General features: G+C 34.1%; 1 protein-coding gene across 1 annotated transcript in view; it reads left to right on the top strand.

The window, feature by feature from the left end:
• Nucleotides 1-22500, top strand: part of LOC136850463 (uncharacterized) — a 49358-nt gene that overhangs the window by 12158 nt on the left and 14700 nt on the right. The window contains exon 2 of the mRNA XM_067124038.1: nucleotides 20078-21191. Coding sequence (XP_066980139.1) covers nucleotides 20078-21191 — 1114 coding nt within the window. The remainder of the gene's footprint in view (nucleotides 1-20077; nucleotides 21192-22500) is intronic.

Here is a 22500-nt window from a genome sequence, read left to right as displayed (position 1 = left end):
ATAGCTAAGGCTCGTAGCGCCACTTAAGCGATAAAGGTTCCCGCAGGGAAGGGCCATCATCTGAATTGGGGGGTCCTCTCTGAGGGCCATTCACCGAAATTCACAATAAAGATGCTTCGTTAGGGAACAGGGTTAGATTTGGTTGTGTGTGTGTGAGATGTGTACGTGGACCTTGTGAATGTTTGTAGACTTGACGAATTTCTTAGTGCATATGTATTTATTATGTATGTATGTATGTATGTATGTATGTATGTTTACTTTAAAATACATTTATACATTTATATATTATAGACATATATATATGTCTATAATTATATATATATATATATATATATATATATATATATATATATATATATATATATATATATATTTTTATGGTGTATGTATGTATGTATGTATGTATGTTTACTTTAAAATACATTTATACATTTATAAGATGGCTTTTATAAGGAAATTTTCCTTTCTTTTAGTCAATAAACTGACTGACTATATCCTGCATTAGAACTCTATTGAACAAAACCAGTGCAGCCTCTCATCAACTTTAAATTGTACCCAAAGACCAGATTTTTATTTTCCTCTCATAAATTTGGTCTCAATGATTTATTGGAATGTCAGGATCCATTTTTGACTCTCCACTCGTTTCTTTTCTTCCTTTTATTTTTTTTTAACAGGGTGAAAGATTATTGTTCCAGTGGAATAAAATTTTTCCGTTATATTTTTAGTCCTCGATATCATCATGAATCAGAGTTGGCTTGAAACATTTGTGTTAGAATAAGTACGATTGTATTTTTTTCTGGGTGATATTTTTAAGTGAATACCTGGAGGTTAATTAGATGTTGAAATAGCAGAAATCAGTAATAACAATACTCTATAAAAAAAAATCTCGTGATCACATGAGTCACTAAAATGGTGAAAAAATTCCACAGTAATGTCAGAGTAAATATAAAATTAAAATATATATTAAAACCGAGAGGCTTCGAGAACCTGGTCGATTTTCCTTATCAGTCGAGAAGGTTCTCGAAAGCTATCGTTTTGTATATATTTTTATTATGTAGTTACACTAACGACATTGTGAATTTCTTTACCCGTAACAACAATGATAACAGAATAAACTGTAAAATAAAAAAAGATTCATTTCATGAGAGTTGCATATTCCTCAAAAAATGGTTTCATAAACGTTTTTGGGCTAATATGACGACGTTTGGTAAGGGCCTTCACATCGATTCAGCTATTCGACAACAGGCATTGATCATCAAAGTGTATGGGATCAGTCGAAAACTTTAATTATTGAGATAGAAGTCCACGAGATTTGTGCTAATTTTCCATTGGGTATAAATATAGATTTCCTTTTGTGTCTATTGTTAGATCTTTTAAAGGGTCTCTTGAGTTTATTGTCATATCTTTTAAAGGGTCTCTTGAGTTTATTGTCAGATCTTTTAAAGGGTCTCTTGAGTTTATTGTCAGATCTTTTAAAGGGTCTCTTGTGTCTATTGTTAGATCTTTTAAAGGGTCTCTTGAGTTTATTGTCAGATCTTTTAAAGGGTCTCTTGAGTTTATTGTCGGATCTTTTAAAGGGTATAGATTTATGGTCACTGTGTCTTACCAAAGTGAAAATTGTCATCTTAAGATGTTCAGAAAACAGATGTCTATATGTGAAGAAATATGATTTGGTAACAAGCAGTGTGTAATCGAGTTGCAAAAATATTTTGTCTCTCTCATACAACTTCTGCATGGGAACTGAATAATGCAAAATCATTTGCAACATCAGCAGAAAGGTGCGATTGCTAGATAGAATTGCAGGCGCGTCATGCATATTGCAGACGGCCTCAGAGAGCCTGTAATCCAATCATTAAGAGTTGAAGGCTACCAATTGGGGCTTAATCGCCGTGTATTGTAGTCTGGTCATAATTGCCTTTCTTTTTTTTCCTTTTTGTTGAGGAAAGGTGATGGTTTTCCACGCATATTGGCTGGTAAATCGCTCGTTTCAATTGCCTTTCAGGGCCAATTAGAGGTTGGAAAATTCTTTTATTGTCCCTTTGAATATGTAAAAAAAAGGGTTGGTTTTCATTTTTAGATTTTGGGATATTAAAGGGTTTTCGTTTTTAGATTCTGGGATATTAAAAGGTTTTCGTTTGTTAGATTCTGGGATATTAAAGAGATTTCGTACGTCAGAGTCTGGGATATTAAAGAGTTATCGTTTGTCAGATTCTGGAATATTAAAGGGTTTTCGTTTTTGTTAGATACTGGAATATTAAAGGGTTTTCGTGTGTCAGATTCTGGGATATTAAAGGGTTTTCGTTTGTTAGATTCTGGGATATTAAAGGGTTTTCGTGTGTCAGAGTCTGGGATATTAAAGGGTTTTCGTTTGTCAGATTCTGGGATATTAAGGGGTTTTCGTGTTTTTTAGATTTTGGGATATTAAAGGGTTTTCGTTTGTTAGATTCTGGGATATTAAAGGGTGTTCGTTTGTTAGATTGTGGGATATTAAATGGTTTTCTTTTGTCAGATTCTGGGTTATTAAAGGGTTTCGTTTGTTAGAGTCTGGGATTAAATTAAAAGGTTTTAGTTTGTCAGATTCTGGGATATTAAAGAGTTTTCGTTTGTCATATTCTGGGATATTATAGGGTTTTCGTTTGTCAGATTCTGGGATATTGAAAGGGTTTCGTTTGTTAGATTCTGGGATATTAAAGGGTGTTCGTTTGTTAGATTCTGGGATATTATAGGGTTTTCGTTTGTCAGATTCTGAGATATTAAATGGGTTTCTTTTGTCAGTTTCTGGGTTATTAAAGGGTTTCGTTTTTTAGATTCTGGGCTTAAATTAAAAGGTTTTAGTTTGTCAGATTCTGGGATATTAACGGGGTTTCGTTTGTCATATTCTGGGATATTATAGGGTTTTCGTTTGTCAGATTCTGGGATATTGAAGGGGTTTCGTTTGTTAGATTCTGGGATATTAAAGGGTGTTCGTTTGTTAGATTCTGGGATATTAAAGGGTTTTCGTTTGTCAGATTCTGGGTTATTAAAGGGTTTCATTTGTTAGATTCTGGGATTGAATTAAAAGATTTTAGTTTGTCAGATTCTGGGATATTAAAGGGGTTTCGTTTTTCATATTCTGGGATATTATAGGGGCATCGTTTGTCAGATTCTGGGATATTGAAGGGGGTTTCGTTTGTTAGATTCTGGGATATTAAAGGGTTTTCGGTTTTTTAGATTCTGGGATATTAAAGGGTTTTCGTTTGTTAGATTCTGGGATATTAAAGGGTTTTCGTTTGTCAGATTCTGGGATATTGAAGGGGTTTCGTTTGTTAGATTATGAGATATTAAAAGGTTTTCGTTTGCCAGATTCTGGGTTATTAAAGGGTTTCGTTTGTTAGATTCTGGGATTAAATTAAAAGGTTTTAGTTTGTCAGATTCTGGGATATTAAAGGGGTTTCGTTTGTCATATTCTGGGATATTATAGGGTTTTCGTTTGTCAGATTCTGCGATATTGAAGGGGTTTCGTTTGTTAGATTCTGGGATATTAAAGGGCTTTTGTTTGTCAGATTCTGGGATATTGAAGGGGTTTCGTTTGTTAGATTCTGAGATATTAAAGAGTTTTCTTTTGGCAGATTCTGGGATATTTAAAGGGTTTTCGTTTGTCAGATTCTGGGTTATTAAAGGGTTAATAACACTATGGTTACAAAATTGTTGATTGGATTCTAGGATATTAAAGGCATCACAACACTGTGGTTACAGAATTATTGATAAAATTATAGGATAATAAAGGTTCACAATACTATACTGATATTTATTTTTATAAAATGATTGAGCTTTATAATTATGATGTATATTTATTACATCTGACATGCGCATATTCACACATACATATGTCTGCATAGCGCATACAATTCGTATAAAAGAAAAAACAAAATTTTTTCAAATTGTCCTTTAATATATTTTCAGTTCCAGACACATCAAGGTTGCTTTTCAGTTGATGTATAATTCGGCTTCAATTTCCAAAAAATCATTAAGCTCCGAAAGTAGAATAACGTAAGTCAAAAAGAAACTTTCCTCTCAGAATTGTGATCAGTAGGGTTCATACTGTTATCCATTTCCTAAAGAGGAAAGATCACAACTTATTTCGCGTTTTGCAATCATGAATGTCTGGCCAAACGTTATTTCGCAACTTCAAAAAAAAAAACCCTTCCTTTGAAGTTTTCTTTTCTATTTTTATAGCGCTTAAAAAAAGTATTTCCTCACTTTTAAAAGCAATCCTCTCAAACGTATTTCTCTCTCTCTCTCTCTCTCTCTCTCTCTCTCTCTCTCTCTCTCTCTCTCTCTCTCTCTCTCTCTCTCTCTCTCTCTCTCCAGGATCTTAACAGCCCTGTGAAGGTCAAGGAGATTTTGAACTGTTTTCGTTTAGAAGCTTTTTCCGTACATTTCCTAATTCCGTAGAGAGAGAGAGAGAGAGAGAGAGAGAGAGAGAGAGAGAGAGAGAGAGAGAGAGAGAGAGAGAGAGAGAGAGAGAGAGAGAGAAAGATAATTGAAAGTATTTATTTACGACAAAAACGGATATTTGAAACGATCTACAATCAAAATACATGTTTAACAGATGCAGTTCCTTCGGGGAGAGAGAGAGAGAGAGAGAGAGAGAGAGAGAGAGAGAGAGAGAGAGAGAGAGAGAGAGAGAGAAAGTATCTGCAATAAAGGAACAAAAATTTGAAGCGATCTACAACCAAATAACATATCTGATAGATACTTTGCATTCTTGAGAGAGAGAGAGAGAGAGAGAGAGAGAGAGAGAGAGAGAGAGAGAGAAAGTATCTGCAATAAAGGAACAAAAATTTGAAGCGATCTACAACCAAATAACATATCTGATAGATACTTTGCATTCTTGAGAGAGAGAGAGAGAGAGAGAGAGAGAGCTGCAATGCGTATTTGACATTCCCCAGGCGAGGCATGAATATTGAAAATTGGAATCCATACGAGAGAAAAGTTAAAGTTTGTCAACCAGATCGGAAACAAATAAAAAGGAATTGCAAAGGGAATAAGAATGAGTCACTATTGTTGCATAAGTTTCAATTTTAGTGATTTCTTGCTAATGTTCTTTGCCAAGAGACTGGGAAGGCTTTTAAAAGTTAGTGTATTTTAAATATGTGACATTTACGGATCTGCTTGTCCTCATCTGTGTTAACCAACTTTATCCTCTCTCTCTCTCTCTCTCTCTCTCTCTCTCTCTCTCTCTCTCTCTCTCTCTCTCTCTCTCTCTGTCTCTGTATATATATATATATATATATATATATATATATATATATATATATATATATATATATATATATATATATATATATATATATATATATATATATATATATATATATACATATTATATAGGTTATCTTATAAAGGTTCTCTATTTTGAGAGTGTAATTGCGTTTGTTTATATCTAAATGGAAAAAGATAAATAAATACATTAATAGTTGTTTTGTATTATAATTTTCTTGAATTCTTTAATACTTATAGGTGGAATATTCGGTTTTATTCTGTCACTTTCATAGTGTGGAACAATTACCTCTTCCCTTAATTAGTTCTCTGAAAAGAAAACTATTGTGCCGGCTTTGTCTGTCCGTCCGCACTTTTATATGTCCGCACTTTTTCTGTACGCCCTCAGTTCTAAAAAACTACTAAGGCTAGAGGGCTGCAAAATGGTACGTTGGTCATCTACCCTCCAATCATCAAACATACCAAATTGCAGCCCTTTATCCTCAGTAGTTTTTATTTGATTTTATTTAAGGTTAAAGTTAGACATAATCTGGCTCCTGGCAACAGTATATGCCAGGCCACCACCAGGCCGTGATTAAAGTTTCATGGTCCGCGGCTCATGCAGTATTCAAGACCACCGAAAGATAGATTTGTTTTCGGTGGCCTTGATTATACGCTCTACAGAAAACTCGATTGCGCTGAAGAAACTTCGGCGCTTGTTTCATTTGTTTTCATCTTGAAACCGAAATATTATTTATCGTCTCCGCAAGAGAATTTGGTCGGAGATTGTGTATAAAAACTAGTTTTCGTGTGTTTGTATGTTTGTTATTTTGGTAAATACGTTTCACAAACCTATTCGTGAATCTATTATTTTGGCGGTTGAAACTTAGGTTTATTGCATCGCTAAACCAGAATTCCTTTCCTTACACGTATGTTTGTTCAGATGAACGCAAACTTTAGCAGAATGCGCGAGAAGGCTTGGAATAACAGACTAAGGAGAACTTTTCATTCTGTCTGAAATTCATGCATATATATACACAGTGTATATATATATATGTGTATATGTATATATATATATATATATATATATATATATATATATATATATATATATATATATATATATATATATGTGTGTATATATATATATATATATATATATATATATATTTATATATATATATATATATATATATATATATATATATATATATATATATATATATATATATATACATATATATATATATATATATATTTATATGAATATTGTAGATGAAGATATTACTATTTCTACCTTCAACAATAAACCTTCAGCAGTAAAGCTTAGCAGTATAGCAGGCAGGTTTAACGTTTCCTCGCCTGCGTGGGGAGAGGATTATATAGTTACAGGCTGGCGTGGGCGGGCTCTTGCGTGTTTGGCCACCCTAATAAAGGGAGAAAATAAAGCGACAAGTATTGCCCAAGTGCGCCAGTACACGTATGCAACGGAAATTTAATTTTGCCACGGAAAGAAATAAATGTCGTTCTTATTTTTTTTAGATATAGGAGGCTATTCAGGTGAAAATATGATTGAAATGTGTGATTTCTCTCTCTCTCTCTCTCTCTCTCTCTCTCTCTCTCTCTCTCTCTCTCTCTCTCTCTCTCTCTCTCTCTCAAAGGAAAATCAGAATATTATGATATTTCGTTCTTTCAACATTACTGACTATATAGTTAAAATATAATTGAACTTAATGGTTTATCTCTCTCTCTCTCTCTCTCTCTCTCTCTCTCTCTCTCACACGAAAATTAAAGCCCTACGATATCTGTTACATTAACAAAATCATGAAAGAAAAACCGGTCTTTTTAAATTATGAATCATAAGTAAAATTAATTAACAGTTTATTCAGAAAATGGAAAAAATAAAAGGAATACCGCATTTGGAAAGGATTTTTCATTTTTAAACTGAAAATGGTTGCCATTGAAATTCATTTTAACACCCACACGTACAAAGGCAAAAATGCTGACTCGCTTAGCGAGCCTGTGGGTGTTTTAAGTATTGTGCAATGAAAGCAGACATCAAGAACAGTTCTTGATCCTGGATTGCTTGCTTGTCTTTTCGAAAATCTTACGAAAGATTATTAATAATGTTGTCGTTATTGTCATCACCCTTAATGTCAACTTTATCATATTTTTTACATTAATGTTATGAATCTTAATACTAAGATGAACTTTTTTATTATTGCTAGATATTGTCTTACTATTTTGCCACTGGTTAGGCTTTGATGCTGAAGTAATATGCTGAGTAAATTGATAATTAAAATTGAAGTAATGAATAATTGATTAACAAAACAAGCATTAAACCGTTTCCTTAATGTTATTGCACACATCTACCACCCGGTGGCTCTGCCAGTTAAAAAAAAATTCACGACAGTGTAATCATCCTTTAATCATAATGGCAGTTGCTTTCACAATCAAGCCTTCGTCTTGGAAAAAAATGGAATACATTTCTGTATCCTGTATATCATTGCATTCAGTTTTATCTTATGTTTTGTCCATGATAAACAGACACAAACACACACACACATGCACACACAAACACCCAAAGAAAGCTCATTTCATAATTACAATATCGCTGCAGATTCTTTCAGCATTATGCTAATGCCTTACTCTTCCTTTTCCTCCAGTGTTTTCATTTTTATTTTTATTTTATTTTTTCCACTAAAGCTACGTAATACACGAAAGATTTTTGCGTTCCGCTGAGGTGAATGGCAAACAATTTTCAGCAACAAAACGTCCCGTCTTAAAAGTTGGTTCTTTTTAAAACTGGATCCGGCTCTAGAGCCTAGTATTATTCTCTGTTTCTAGGAAGAACTCGCTGCCAAAAAAAATATGTTCATGATGTAGCAGAGGAGACACTGAATTTAACCTTGAATGACGTTTCTATTGTTTGTTGAATAATAGCCAGAACTTTTGGCGCAATAGAGTAGTCCGTTTGTTAGCTCTAGTTTAATATTTTTATCATGCTTGTTTTTTTTACCAACGAGAAGTTTTTTTTTTTACCAACGAGAAGGAAACGTTACATACGTCGATAGATGAAGTATCAGCTTAGGTTATGTGCAATCCTAAGGCTGATAAATTCATTAAAATGTTTTAAAATATATTCCACCATTTAGAACGGATATGGAAACACGTATTAAACAAAATTTAGTATTGCTTCTTTTCTCGAGTTTATATTGCCCTAGGACAAGGAAAAAACATATTTAATTATCTCGCCGCGTAATAAATAACAAGCCCCAGATTTACAAAAGAAATCATTCGAAAACCTTGAAGAAAATTTAATCCCCATCATATTGTACAGTGGAAGAATCTCAAGAGAAAATCTTGATTTTTTGGACCAGGCGAGAGTTAATTGGAATAATATCCTTTCTTTCCTTCCTATTCATTCCTTGAAGGATCTCTGCCAGCGGGTTTCCAGAGGAAGTTGAGTTCGTTGAGTCTCTTAAATGATCGAATCTTAATCATCGAGAATTTGTTAATTGGAAGCGATTGAAAGTGTAGCTGTGTTTGGGGAAATAGAATGTGTTCGGGAGCAATTAAAGTCTCGTTTCTTCAATAATTCTTTAGGGAATGTAGCGGGTGGTTAATAGTGAATTCATCTCTCTCTCTCTCTCTCTCTCTCTCTCTCTCTCTCTCTCTCTCTCTCTCTCTCTCTCTCCTTGCCCAAACATTTTTTTATGCATTTTGTCTTCTATTTGCTTAGACTAAAGTGCAAATGGCGTAAGTTTCGGCAGTTTGGGTGATATTTTTTAGTAACTGAATACTCAGACAGTGCCATTTCAACTCTACCTACGGTTTCCTTAACAAAAATGTCGTCAGGTAAAGACTTTAGGACTAGAGAGAGAGAGAGAGAGAGAGAGAGAGAGAGAGAGAGAGAGAGAGAGAGAGAGAGAGAGAGAGAGAGAGAGGTATTCTTGTATCTCATTCAAAATTGTTAGAAAGGAAGAAAGGAAAGCACGCCTTAGATTATTTATGGACGATTTGGTGTAAAAGAGGGTCTCAGACGAACTGCTTTCAAGCTGTCCACTGGTTTCAATGCCGTCCATTATAAGTTACGGAAAACATTTATCAATCAGATAATTCTTTGGCTCCTTATCAGTTGCTTCGTGTAATTATGTATTACCAATGCTGGGGCCACTCTGAAACGTGAATGCCTCAAGTGCACAATTTCGATTGCAAATATGTGCAGGGCAACACAGCTGAGGTCTTTATCATCATTGGTGAGAATTACTGCTAATTGTCCAGTGTAAGATAGATTAATATAACGCTATTTCAAAACTTTACATTTAGTAATTTTTTAGTGATAGTATGAATATTTTCCCTCGGAATGCCTGTTGAAGAACGCCCCATAAAAGGAACTGAAAATAAATATCTCAGGTCTTCAGTGGGGACTATGTCCACAACAAAGAAATTCCTTGCATAAGTAACATTTTCTATCACTTTTTTCTTTGTACCAATATCTTGTTGAAACCCATTGCGGTGAATAATCGTACAAGTTAAAAATTGCTTGAAAAATAAATTTCATTTTTCTTCACCATTTGACTGCGAACCTGAACTCTTTTCCCGTCTCGAGAATTATATTCCCTTGGGTATCATTTCCATAAACTTTGAGGCGACTTTTCTCCACGATACGCGTATGAGAATGTCACGCCTCATAAAACCTACAAGCCTAAATAAATAAAAGGATGTGTGTGTATGTATAATATATATATATATATATATATATAATATAAAAGGATACGTGTATATATATATATATATATATATATATATATATATATATATATATATATATATATATATACTTATATAATAGTTTGACCAAGAATTCATCCAGGCTTAAACAAAAGCCAAAATCGACAACAACAAAAACCTACGAAACTCCCAACTCTCAGGAATATCGCTTAAGCTCAGTAGTGTCCCTCCCTCATGGAACGAAGGCTCTAAGAAGAAGAAGAAGAAGAAGAAGAAGAAGAAGAAGAACCATTTCCTCCTTACATAATGTCAGTCGTTAAGACCATGTCGAAAAGGCTGTATCAACTTTAATGGAACTATTTGTCTTCTCTTCCCCCCACCCCCCACCCCAACAAGGAAGTTTTGCTTGACTTGCCTTATCTCTCTTTCATGTTCTCTTTTCCTTCTCGCTCTAAGAAGAGCTTGATCCACTTAAGAAGCTCAAGTTTTCTCATTTCTTCTCCCTTTTGTGTGTGTAGTTCGTCTGTTTGGTCTTTGTCTAATTGCTTTCCTTGTCCTTCTACCCCAACCCCCTTTCACCCAGTACCTTATTGTTTTTGTAATTCGTTCGTCCTGTTCTGAAAATTATTTTTGAGCAATATTTAATATTTCAAGTTTTTATTTTTCCACATTAATTTTTTTGTGTCTGTTTGTTCTTTTTTTAATTGCTTCCCTTGTCCTTCTACCCGACTCCCCTTTCACCCAATACCTTCTTGTTTTTGTAATTCGTTCGTCCTGTTCTGAAAATTATTTTTGGCGATATTTAATATTTCTTTTTATTTTTCCATATTAATTTTTTTGTGTCTGTTTGTTCTTTTTTTTAATTGCTTCTCTTGTCCTTCTACCCCACTCCCCTTTCACCCAATACCTTCTTGTTTCTGTAATTCGTTCGTCCTGTTCTGAAAATTATTTTTGGCAATATTTAATATTTCCTTTTATTTTTTTCATCTTAATTTTTATGTGTGTTTGTTTGTTTGTTTTTTTTTTTTAATTGCTTTCCTTGTCCTTCTACCCAACCACCCTTTCACCCAATGCCCTCTTGTTTTTGTAATTCTTTCGTCCTGTTCTGAAAATAATTTTTGGCAATATTTAATATTTATTTATATTTTTCATCTTAATTTTTATATGTGTCTGTTTGTTCTTTTTTTTAACTGCTTCCCTTGACCTTCTACCCGACCCCCTTTTCACCAGATACCTTCTTTTTTCTGTAATTCGTTCGTCCTGTTCTGAAAATTATTTTTGGCGATATTTAATCATTCTTTTTATTTTTCCATATTAATTTTTGTGTGTGTCTCTTTGTTCTTTGTCTAATTGCTTTCCTTGTCCTGCCGCCCCGGCCCCCACCGTTCTTGTTTTTCTCATGCGTTCTGTTGATTATTTTTCGGGTATTATATAATTTTCCATTTTTTTTATCTTCATATCCCTTCGACCCTGTTTGAAATGATCATCTTCATATTATTATTATTATTATTATTATTATTATTATTATTATTATTATTATTATTATTATTATTATTATTATTCAAAAGATGAACCACATTCATATGAAAACCCACCACAGGGGCTACTGACTTGAAATTCAAGCTTCGAAAGAATATGGTGTTCATTCGAAAGAAGCAGCCGAAGTTAACAGAAAATACGGAAAGAAGAGATCATTTACTAGAAAAGGAAATAAATTAAAAAACAATAAACGTTCTGAGCAGGAAGCAATGCCATGTGAACATTTCAGTGCGTTCATTTTCGCCGGAATTGATAACTGAGATGGCAAACATTTATATTTGATTTTCATGAAATATTCCCCCGGAGCGCTGTTGATTTTACTAGCATGAGAGAAACTCGGTATATATTATTTAGTCTTCGGAGATATTGTGGAGATTTTCTATCAGTTAATAATTGCTCTCATTGCATAATTAATATTGCAAGGATAAAACAGCATAGCAGTTTTGAGAGTGCGATTATATTTCACTACAAAATACCCTTAATATAATTTTGAAAATATATAAAACCTATTAAACGTGTAAATGAAATCATTAATAAGCCATAAACACTAGTCACTGAGAGGCCTTATATCGTCTCCCAGAAGATAAAGAAAAAAAGGTGATTTTTAATAGAAAATTACTCAACTTCTATTTGCTCAAACCAAGTAGGCGATGCAGTGATCATCATTTGCAATAACCACTTAATTCTTTTCGTAAAACGGGCTCTTTCCCAACGACCCACTCCAAACGGATTGAAATTTGAATGGAAAAACATTACTGAGTGTCAAAGTGTGATTAATATTTTTATTATATTGAATAGGTGGGAGTTAAATCATTTGGGTTCACGATCGTATTTTAACAGAAAAATGTAAATTTTCGCAGGAATTAATTTCAGATTCGTGATAACTTGTAGCTGTGAATTAATAGCAATGTGTTTTATATGTTAGAGCCACCACTGTTGTAACTTGATTTTTATAGAGAGAGAGAGAGAGAGAGAGAGAGAGAGAGAGAGAGAGAGAGAGAGAGAGAGAGAGAGAGAGAGAGAGGGTGTTTAAAGACCGCTGGTAATAATAAGATAGTTTTGTACCTGTAATCACCTTTTATTATTATTATTATTATTATTATTATTATTATTATTATTATTATTATTATTATTAAAAAGAATTGCTGTTTTAACGGCATTTAGCTTGTAGAAAGTCTTCTTCTTCTTCTTCTTCTTCTTCTTCTTCTTCTTCTTCTTCTTCTTCTTATTATTATTATTATTATTATTATTATTATTATTATTATTATTATTATATTTTTGTGGGGGAGGGTGTTATCACAATCATCCTATTCGGCTGGGTGGTTTTTATAGTGTGGGGTTCCGGGTTGCATCTGGCCTCCTTAGGAGTCCGTCACTTTTCTCACAATGTGAGCTGCTTCTAACAGCACGCTGTTCTTCATGAGTCCTGGAGCTTCTTCGTCTTCTAGTTTTTCCAGGTTCCTTTTCAGAGATCTTGGGATCGTGCCTACTGTTCCTATGGTTATGGGTACAATTTCCACTGGCATAGCCCATATCCTTCTTATTTCGATTTTCAGGTGTTGACACTTTTCAATTTTTTTATCTTTCTTTCTCATCTACTCTGGTGTCCCACGGTATTGCGACGTCAGTGAGTGATACTTTATTATTATTATTATTATTATTATTATTATTATTATTATTATTATTATTATTATTATTATTATTATTCGCAATGCTACAATTTCCTTTGTCCCTTTACCAAAATCCAGTCTCAGAATTCAGAAAATATCTAAACGTGACTGATGCCACCCAAGGACTTCATCAGAACGAGTTAACTATCCGAGGTGTCAAGGACTTAGAATCTGATACCCTTGGGCCTACAAGGATATTTGACCCTGGCTAGAGAATCCTACTACCTCTTGCCAGGAGAATCCTACCATCTCTTGTCAGGAGCCAGAAACTGTGCTTAGGAATGTCTGGAAGAACTTGTCTTGCCTCTAAACGTGTTACGATAAAGGCCGTTGTTATGTAATCAAGCATTGCAGCTTTATTCTCAGGACAAAATTAGAGCCTCCTGCAGATTTACTGATCATAAATAAGTCAAATTGCCAGCGTTTCTTGCAATTTAAAGAGGTCAGTTGCATATTTATTTCCCCAAATTACTGACGTTCTCGCGTGGAAAAGATGCGTAATTCTTCTAAGAAATTTATGAAGTGTGAAAGTGGACGCAACAGAACTTTATAAACCAAGGACCTAATTTTACACGAGTTAGATTTAGTCTTTGGCAAAGAATTATGTGTAATCGATTTGCTGAGCAGTACTTATCTTCTCTTCAGACTTAGTTCGCATGAATTAAAATAATATTATTCTATGAAGGGTTAGTATAACAAAATGCATGTATTTTGTAAGGCAGATAATATCGTTGTTTGTTTTTGTAGATAGCATTCTTAATAATCCATTCATAAATGGCTTGTGCGTATTGTAATCATTTCTATATATATACACATACATATATATATATATATATATATATATATATATATATATATATATATATATATATATATATATATATATATATATATGTGTGTGTGTGTGTGTGTGTGTGTGTGTGTGTGTACAAGAAATGATTACAATATACATAAGACATTTATAAATGGATTATTAATGGTATTGACAAAAGCAAACCACGATATTATTTGCCTTACAAATACATGTATTTTGTTATACTAATCATCTTCTTATATATATATATATATATATATATATATATATATATATATATATATATATATATATATATATATATATATATATATATATATATATATATATATATATATATATATATATATATATTGTACATTGAAGCCTTAATCCTTATACACCCACATTCGACGCTTTCTGCCAGGCGTTTTGATGTTTTATTCATTAAATATCGAGTGAACAGGCAGCCTGACAGCTTTTGTTAATTCAATAAGTTCCCGAATTTATGAAGTGTACTGGGGCGACTGAAACACACGAGGAAATTGTTTCATCCAGTTGTTCCTCCTCTAAATCAACGCAGGAATTCGGAATAATCTCTCGAATGTCCTTCAGGAATCTGACGAGAATTTGGAACTGTATTAGATGGGCACAGGTCACTTATGTCGATAATTGTTTTTATTATTATTCAGAGGATGAAGCCTATCCATAAGGAACAAGTCCACCACAGGGGCCTTTGAATTGAAATTCTAGCTTTCAGAGAATATGGTGTTCATTTGAAAGTTGTAAAAGAAGGTAATAAGAGATACAGGAAGAAGAGATCAGTTATTAGAAAATGAAAAATGAGTTAGCAAATTATTAATAAAATAGATAAGAACGCAAGGAGAAAATATTTAATCTTCAGTTTACGGACGATAACACGTTCATAAAAATATTTTAAAAAGTAAACAAGAGTACTTACGAGGTTTCACAAGCTTGGAATGATATTTTTGCATTTTCGTAAAGAATCTACAAATAGAGTTAAAAAATAATAATATGATTTATGACTACAAAAGAAGAAATATTTTTTTTCCAAAACTGGAGGGACATCCAAAGAAACTCGTAAAAGAGTTAATCTTGAAAGATATGCGTTAATTACAGGACACAACATAAACTTCAAACAGGCATTCCATTAGCGTCTAATGCGAGAGAATTGAAGTTAAAAGTAATACAAAGGTACCTGAGGAAATCAAGATTAGCTTCTTCTGAGGAAAATTATTCCCTTTTGTGATGGATTTATAGTTTTACGGTAATCGACATTTTACTGAGAATATTTACGCTGCATTTGTTCGCAACTCAGTGACAGCCTTTCTCTCTCTCTCTCTCTCTCTCTCTCTCTCTCTCTCTCTCTCTCTCTCTCTCTCTCTCTCTCGTAAATCATAATTGTATTGAGAATATTTACGCTGCATTTGTTTTGGGAATTCAGTTCTTCATTCACAACTCACTGACAGTCTCTCTCTCTCTCTCTCTCTCTCTCTCTCTCTCTCTCTCTCTCTCTCTCTCTCTCTCTCTCTCTCTCTCTCTCTGTGTAAAACTCGTCTGCTTGAACTGTACAGCATCAAAGACCAGTAAAATGAAAAGAGAAAGAGGTAATCCTCACATGAACAGGGGGGGAGAGGAGAGAGAGAGAGAGAGAGAGAGAGAGAGAGAGAGAGAGAGAGAGAGAGAGAGAGAGAGAGAGAGAGAACGTGTTCTGAACAGGCGGAAAAAATCTCAAAAATATATATATGGGGAAGGGTTAGCGTTTTATACTTCCACACTGGAAACATAAAACCAAAGTATCATATTGCAAATGTACTGAGCTGCATGGTATGGAAATTCGTGAAAATTTGATAGCTTTGCAATTGTTTAAGGGGACCGGAGGACTATCCATATGACATTTAATACGACTTTGGTGTTTAATGGAATTTTTCTATCGTAGAATTTTGTTTTAATTTTTTTATACATAGGGGTTTATTGAAACTTCAAGAAAATATATCAGTAGCCACTGGCATGATACAGAAAATTAATCTGAAATATGACATATGATCTTAATTGATTTTTTAAACTTATAATTTTATTGATACGTCAAGAAAATGTATCTTGTCAATGATGTGATAAAGACGTTCAGTCTGAACTAGAAATAAAATTTCCCACTAATGTATTACTGACAAATTACGAATATAAATGCCTGGGAGACAAGACATTGCCCTAAAAGACATACACACTGCTGAATCACCTTAAAACATATTAGTTTTTCACTGACTTTGTTTATGAATAATGAGTTTCAACCAAAAATCTTCCCGTGCTATGAAGCTATATAGACTATTAGTGCAAACGAGCAGAAGGTCTATATTATTATTATTATTATTATTATTATTATTATTATTATTATTATTATTATTATTATTATTATTATTATTATTATTATTATGTAAAAATTACGAATTCACTACAGTCGTAATAAAAGTACCTGCAGCTGAGTATATTCAGTAGTCCAAATAAGACTCATTCATTTAAATTTAGTAAATATTTTATTCTGTCAATGTAAGCACGATTATCCAAATCCTTGTAATATAGGCTTCGCAAGAATACATTTGGCCATAAAGAAACTTGTAAACAGAATTATACTTTAATTAATGAAGACATAATATAGGCTACACAAGAATATATTTCATCACAGAGAAACTTGCAGTCAGACTCATAATTGAATTAATGAAGACATGATATAGCCTACACGAGAATATATTTCACCAAAGAATATATTTCAACACAGAAAAACTTGTAAACAGTGTCATACTTTAATTAATGAAGACATAATATAGGCTACACAAGAATACATTTCACTAAAAAATATATTTCACCACAGAGAAACTTGTAAACAGAGTCATACTTTAATCAATAAAGACATAATATGCTGTAGGCTACCCGGGAACATATTTCACCGCAGAGAAACTTGTAAACAGAATCATAATTGAATGAAGCTATCTGAAGCAAATTTTGTTTTCTACGGAATGAACGCAACCTTCAGATCTCTTGTACAGTATTTGCTTAATTTCTAAAACGGAAAATTGGTGAGATTATTAAAAGCAGAGGCCGGGAAATAGAATAAAAATTTATCATAATATAAAAAATATTAGTACTAAAGCTTGAAAAATTACAAGGAAACTTACCTGAAAATATTGGTAGCAAAGTCTGAAAAATTACAATGAAAATTATCTAAAAACAGTGGCAGCAAAGCTTGGAGAAATAGAAAGAAACTTTTCTAAAAATATTGGGAGCAAACTTTGAAAAAATATAAGAAAACTTATGAACAAAACCTGGAGGAATAACTGAGAAAGCCAAACGAATCCTTTTCCAGTAACACGAACTATCATCTTCAAATTGAGACGTTTCATATTTTATAGGGGAGGAAGTGCAGAGCGACTTCTCTGTACAGAAAGGAAAAGTTTGTAGGCTTCCTGTAGAAACTACGGGAATCCGTAATGACAGGTTTCATTAGTAAATTCCCTCCAATGATTTCAGCTGTCAACATTCTCCAGCCGTTGGTAAGGAAGAATTATTCAATGTGGGCCTTGCTCGCCGTGCTGTGCGCTACTGTCGATCTTATATTTGCTGTTGTTAAATCTTTTGAGACACACACACACACACTCTATATATATATATATATATATATATATATATATATATATATATATATATATATATATATATATATATATATATATAATATTTATATGTATGTATATATATATATATATATATATATATGTATATATGTATGTATGTATATTATATATATATATATATTTTTTTTTTTTATATAAGCCCTTTGGTATTATTTCTGTATAATTTCATTCTCAGTGTGTTGCAATGGCACGTAAGTTCATGGTACCTTCAGTCTGAATAAGTCACTTTTGCCACAGAGAGAGAGTTCATGGTACCTTCAGAGAGAGAGAGAGAGAGAGAGAGAGAGAGAGAGAGAGAGAGGAAAACTTTCAAGAAGTAAAAGGCAGAAATTAATTCAAATATACTCAAATCCTTCATCATTTCGATGACTTCTCACTATAACCGGTAGAGGGCTTTCTTTCAGGAAGTCCCAGCCTCTCTCTCTCTCTTATTCGATCTACATCAGTCGTATATCTCTACTTCATCTGGGTTTGTGAGAGGAGGAGAAACTTTCCTGTTTTTGTCAGAGTGATAAAAAAGGTACTGAATCGTAACTTGAGATGAAGTGTATCTTCACCTTTCCAAGTCGTTATCAAAGATCTTTGTGTTCGTGCGGACTTTAAATGGGGCTCATCTGCGTTCATGTGGGTTTTCCGTTGTATGGGAAGGGTGGTTTGTTTCTTTGATATTTGTACTTACATACATACATATATATATATATTTATATATATATATATATATATATATATATATATATATATATATATATATATAGATAGAGAGATAGAGAGAGAGAGAGAGAGAGAGAGAGAGAGAGAGAGAGAGAGAGAGAATATATATATATATATATATATATATATATAGAGAGAGAGAGAGAGAGAGAGAGAGAGAGAGAGAGAGAGAGAGAGAGAGAGAGAGAGAGAGATCTTTTCTTTTCTACTGATTAAAATCTACATTCAGTTTAGTACTCCTAGAGGAATAATGTTAAAAATCATTTCAGATTTCCCTTTTAAATACTTTTCTGCTTATTTCCAATTTCTTCTCTTGAGGTCATTCCGAAGACTTGACTTTAGATCTTAAGATTCTCGTTCACGAGTTTTACGCCGACAGTAAAACTGAACTGATCCCGGATTGAACTTCACTATACAGCGGTGAAACTGTTTCCCAGATGTTTCGTTTCCTTGCACTTCGAAAGTTCCTGTTTTAGTTTTCTGTAAAAGAAAACTTTTTGAGATGGCTGTTTGTCTGTCCGTCCGCACTTTTTCTGTCCGCCCTCAGATCTTAGAAACTACTGAGGCTAGAGGGCTGCAAATTGGTATGTTGATCATCCACCCTCCAATCATCAAACATACCAAATTGCAGCTCTCTAGCCTCAGTAGTTATTATTTTATTAAAGGTTAAAGTTAGCCATGATCGTGCGTATGGCACTGATATAGGTGCCAACAACACAGGCCACCACCGGGCCGTGGCTGAGAGCTTCATACAAGATTATACGCTGCACAGAAAACTCGATTGCACCAAAGAAAGTTCGACGCATTTTTTACTTGTTTATTTACATTTTCTATGTTATTTGTTTCTCAAAAGCTTTCTGAACTTCTTTGTTTAATTCACGGTTTTTTTTTTCATTGAGGTTTATATATACTTTTATCTTTTATAATTTTATTTTTTGACAACCAAAGTCTCTGAATTGATTATGGTTTTTTATTTAGTTTTTTAAAAAACTTTTATATTCAGAATTGTATTTTCTGACAGCTAAAGTCTGTACATAGTGAATTTACATTAGATTTTTGGATAGAGCAGTTCTTTCTATTGAATTTTATATATTTTTACCTTTTTATTTTATTTTCTAACAGCTAAAGTCCCCCTCCATTGTGAATTTACATAAAATTATAATACATAATTCCAGTAACTGGGTATAGAAATACATGTTATTATGCTAAATTAGATAGTATATCCTTGGGCGCGCTTATGTATAGGAATAAAATAGAAATCCCCAAATTATCACCAGGGATTGCAATCGACTCCACTGTCATTTATCTTCTTGGAGCACAAACCATTTCGCTTTGCATAATATCATAAGACTGCACGTATAGATAAAACTCTATTATTACGTAAAAACACTCACATACACACAAACACACATACATACAAACACTGGTATTTCTGGACTGAGTTATTCTAGTGAGCCTTAAAATAAAGGAACAAACATATTTATTGTAATATAATTAAAATAAGATTCACATTTCACCCTTGGACGCAATGGTATGGCATCAACCTAACTCGACTTATTTCAGATTTTTCTCTTTTTGTGTGAAATTTTATTACTTAATTGTTCTTTTTTCTGTTTTTCCTTTTTCTACTTTTTCTTGCTTTTATCTCTACTGTCTTCTTTTATCCTTATCGCTTTTAAAAGGTCTCATCCATTTTTATCTCATTTTTCTTTATACATCCCATTATTCTCTTTCGGTTACCTTATTACTTGTATTGATTTATTGTTTCTTCATCTCCCTTACCTACTTAACTTCCGTCCTTTTTTTCACCCTCCTACCTCCGATTGCCTACCCCTCCACCGCTTCCTATTCCCTCCACCACTTCTTCCTTCCTCCACCACTTCCTCCCTCCTCCAACACTTCCTCCCTCCTTCACCACTTCCTATTCCCTCCTCCACTTATTCCTCCCTCCACCACCTCCTCCCTCCAATACTTCCTCCCTCCTCCACCACTTCCTATTCCCTCCACCGCTTCCTATTCCCTCCACCGCTTCCTATTCCCTCCACCACTTCTTCCTCCCTCCACTATTTCCTCCCTCCTCCACCACTTCCTATTCCCTCCACCGCGTCATATTCCCTCCACCACTTCATATTTCATCCACCACTTCAAAGTCTATCCACCACTTCCTATTCCCTCCACCACTTCTTCCTTCCTCCACCACTTCTTCCTTCCTCCACCACTTATTCCCTCTACCACTTCTTTCTCCCTCCTCCAGCACTTCCTATTCCCTCCAGCACTTCCTATTCCCTCCACCGCTTCATATTCCCTCCACCACTTCATATTTCATCCACCACTTCATATTCTATCCACCGCTTCCTATTCCCTCCACCACTTCTTCCTCCCTCCACCACTTCTTCCTCCCTCCACCACTTCCTCCCTCCTCCACCACTTCCTCCCTCCTCCACCACTTCCTCCCTCCTCCACCGCTTCATATTCCCTCCACCACTTCATATTTCATTCACCACTTCATATTCTATCCACCGCTTCCTATTCCCTCCACCACTTCTTCCTCCCTCCACCACTTCCTCCCTCCTCCAGCACTTCCTCCCTCCTCCACCACTTCCTATTCCCTCCACCGCTTCATATTCCCTCCACCACTTCATATTTTATCCACCACTTCATATTCTACCCACCGCTTCCTATTCCCTCCACCACTTCTTCCTCCCTCCTCCAGCACTTCTTCCTCCCTCCACCACTTCTTCCTCTTCTTGTCCACCCACGCACGTCACAAGATCCAGACGGCCTCGCGCAGCAGCGGTAATGGGTTGGACGAAGGGGCTGCAAGTGGCTTTGAACTTTTGTATTCTCCCTTCTCCTGGGAAATTCAAAAGGCCCTAGGCACCCCCCAACCCGCCCTTAGAAAGTCTCAACCCCTCCCACCGGGGAAAAGTCTCAGCCGGAATCGTAAGGGGATGATGTTTCCAGCCTTATATTCACTGGACCTTTTATTTAGATAATAGAATTTGTGTCCACATTTTCAGTGGGGTTCTTCTTCTTCCTTCTCCTTCTCCTGAAAGTAAATAATGTAGTCCCGGGTATCTCAGAGTACGTCGTTTAAAAAAAAAGTGAGTGGTATATTATTACTAATCTTGCGCTCGAGCGTCCTTTGCGTAGGTAGTAAATATTTTATTTCTTTATTTCTTTGTGGAGACGTAGTTAGATTTGGTTCTCTGAAACGAAATTTCTATCTTCTGTTTTTCATGTATGAATTTCACTCACTGAAGGTCAGTACAGTTTTAAAAAGATAAATTTTTTACAGAAATTACTTTGATAAATTTATGTCTAAAAGGGTTAACCAATATTTTAGGAGAGAAAAATATTAAAACTTGTATATTATTTCATCACTTTATAACTTATTACAATTATTTGTTTTTATTTAGTATTCCATTGAAAATATATCGAGGACGATTGTGTTAGCATACAGCTGTCTGTCATGGAAGTTCAGATTCACCACAAAATGAGAAAATTTGACTGAATTTTGTTCAATACTATAGCAAAAGATTTTAGTAATACATAATCGCATTACAACCATCTTTGATCTTTTAAATAGCATAAAATAGCAAAAGAAAATTGGCAGAACTACGATATTTTAAGAAAAACGAAATAACAAAAGAAAACGTGAGGAGCTTTGGTTTTATATAAACGAAAAATAATAGAAAACGAGAGAAGCTGAACCCGTACTCTACAGACTGTCAGCCAAGCGACTTCCAAAACCAGCCGATTAAGAATTCCTTTTCCATCAATTCTCTTCCATCAATCTCCCATAAGGGAAGGAAGCCGAGTGACGCATTCCTTTCTCTGTGAAAGCAGCCGACGGCTGTATTCATCGTCACCAGACAAGGAATGGTGGTGGGTCGGAAGGTGCATTCCAGACTCATGCCTTTGTCTCCCTGGGAATGTTTTATGAGGGTTTTGGAATAAGAAATTATTTGGGTTTTGGAATAAGAAATTATTTGGGGTTTTGGAATAAGAAACTATTTGGGAAAAATTATTGTATAAGAGGTTTAGAAAGAGTGACTGTTTATATTGTTTTAATTACAACTGAGTTTTTAAATCTCCACTACAA

This window comes from Macrobrachium rosenbergii, chromosome 22 (assembly GCF_040412425.1).
Source record: "Macrobrachium rosenbergii isolate ZJJX-2024 chromosome 22, ASM4041242v1, whole genome shotgun sequence".
In the NCBI taxonomy this organism is placed as follows: Eukaryota; Metazoa; Arthropoda; class Malacostraca; order Decapoda; family Palaemonidae; genus Macrobrachium; species Macrobrachium rosenbergii.
This window is presented reverse-complemented; position numbering and strand designations above follow the sequence as displayed.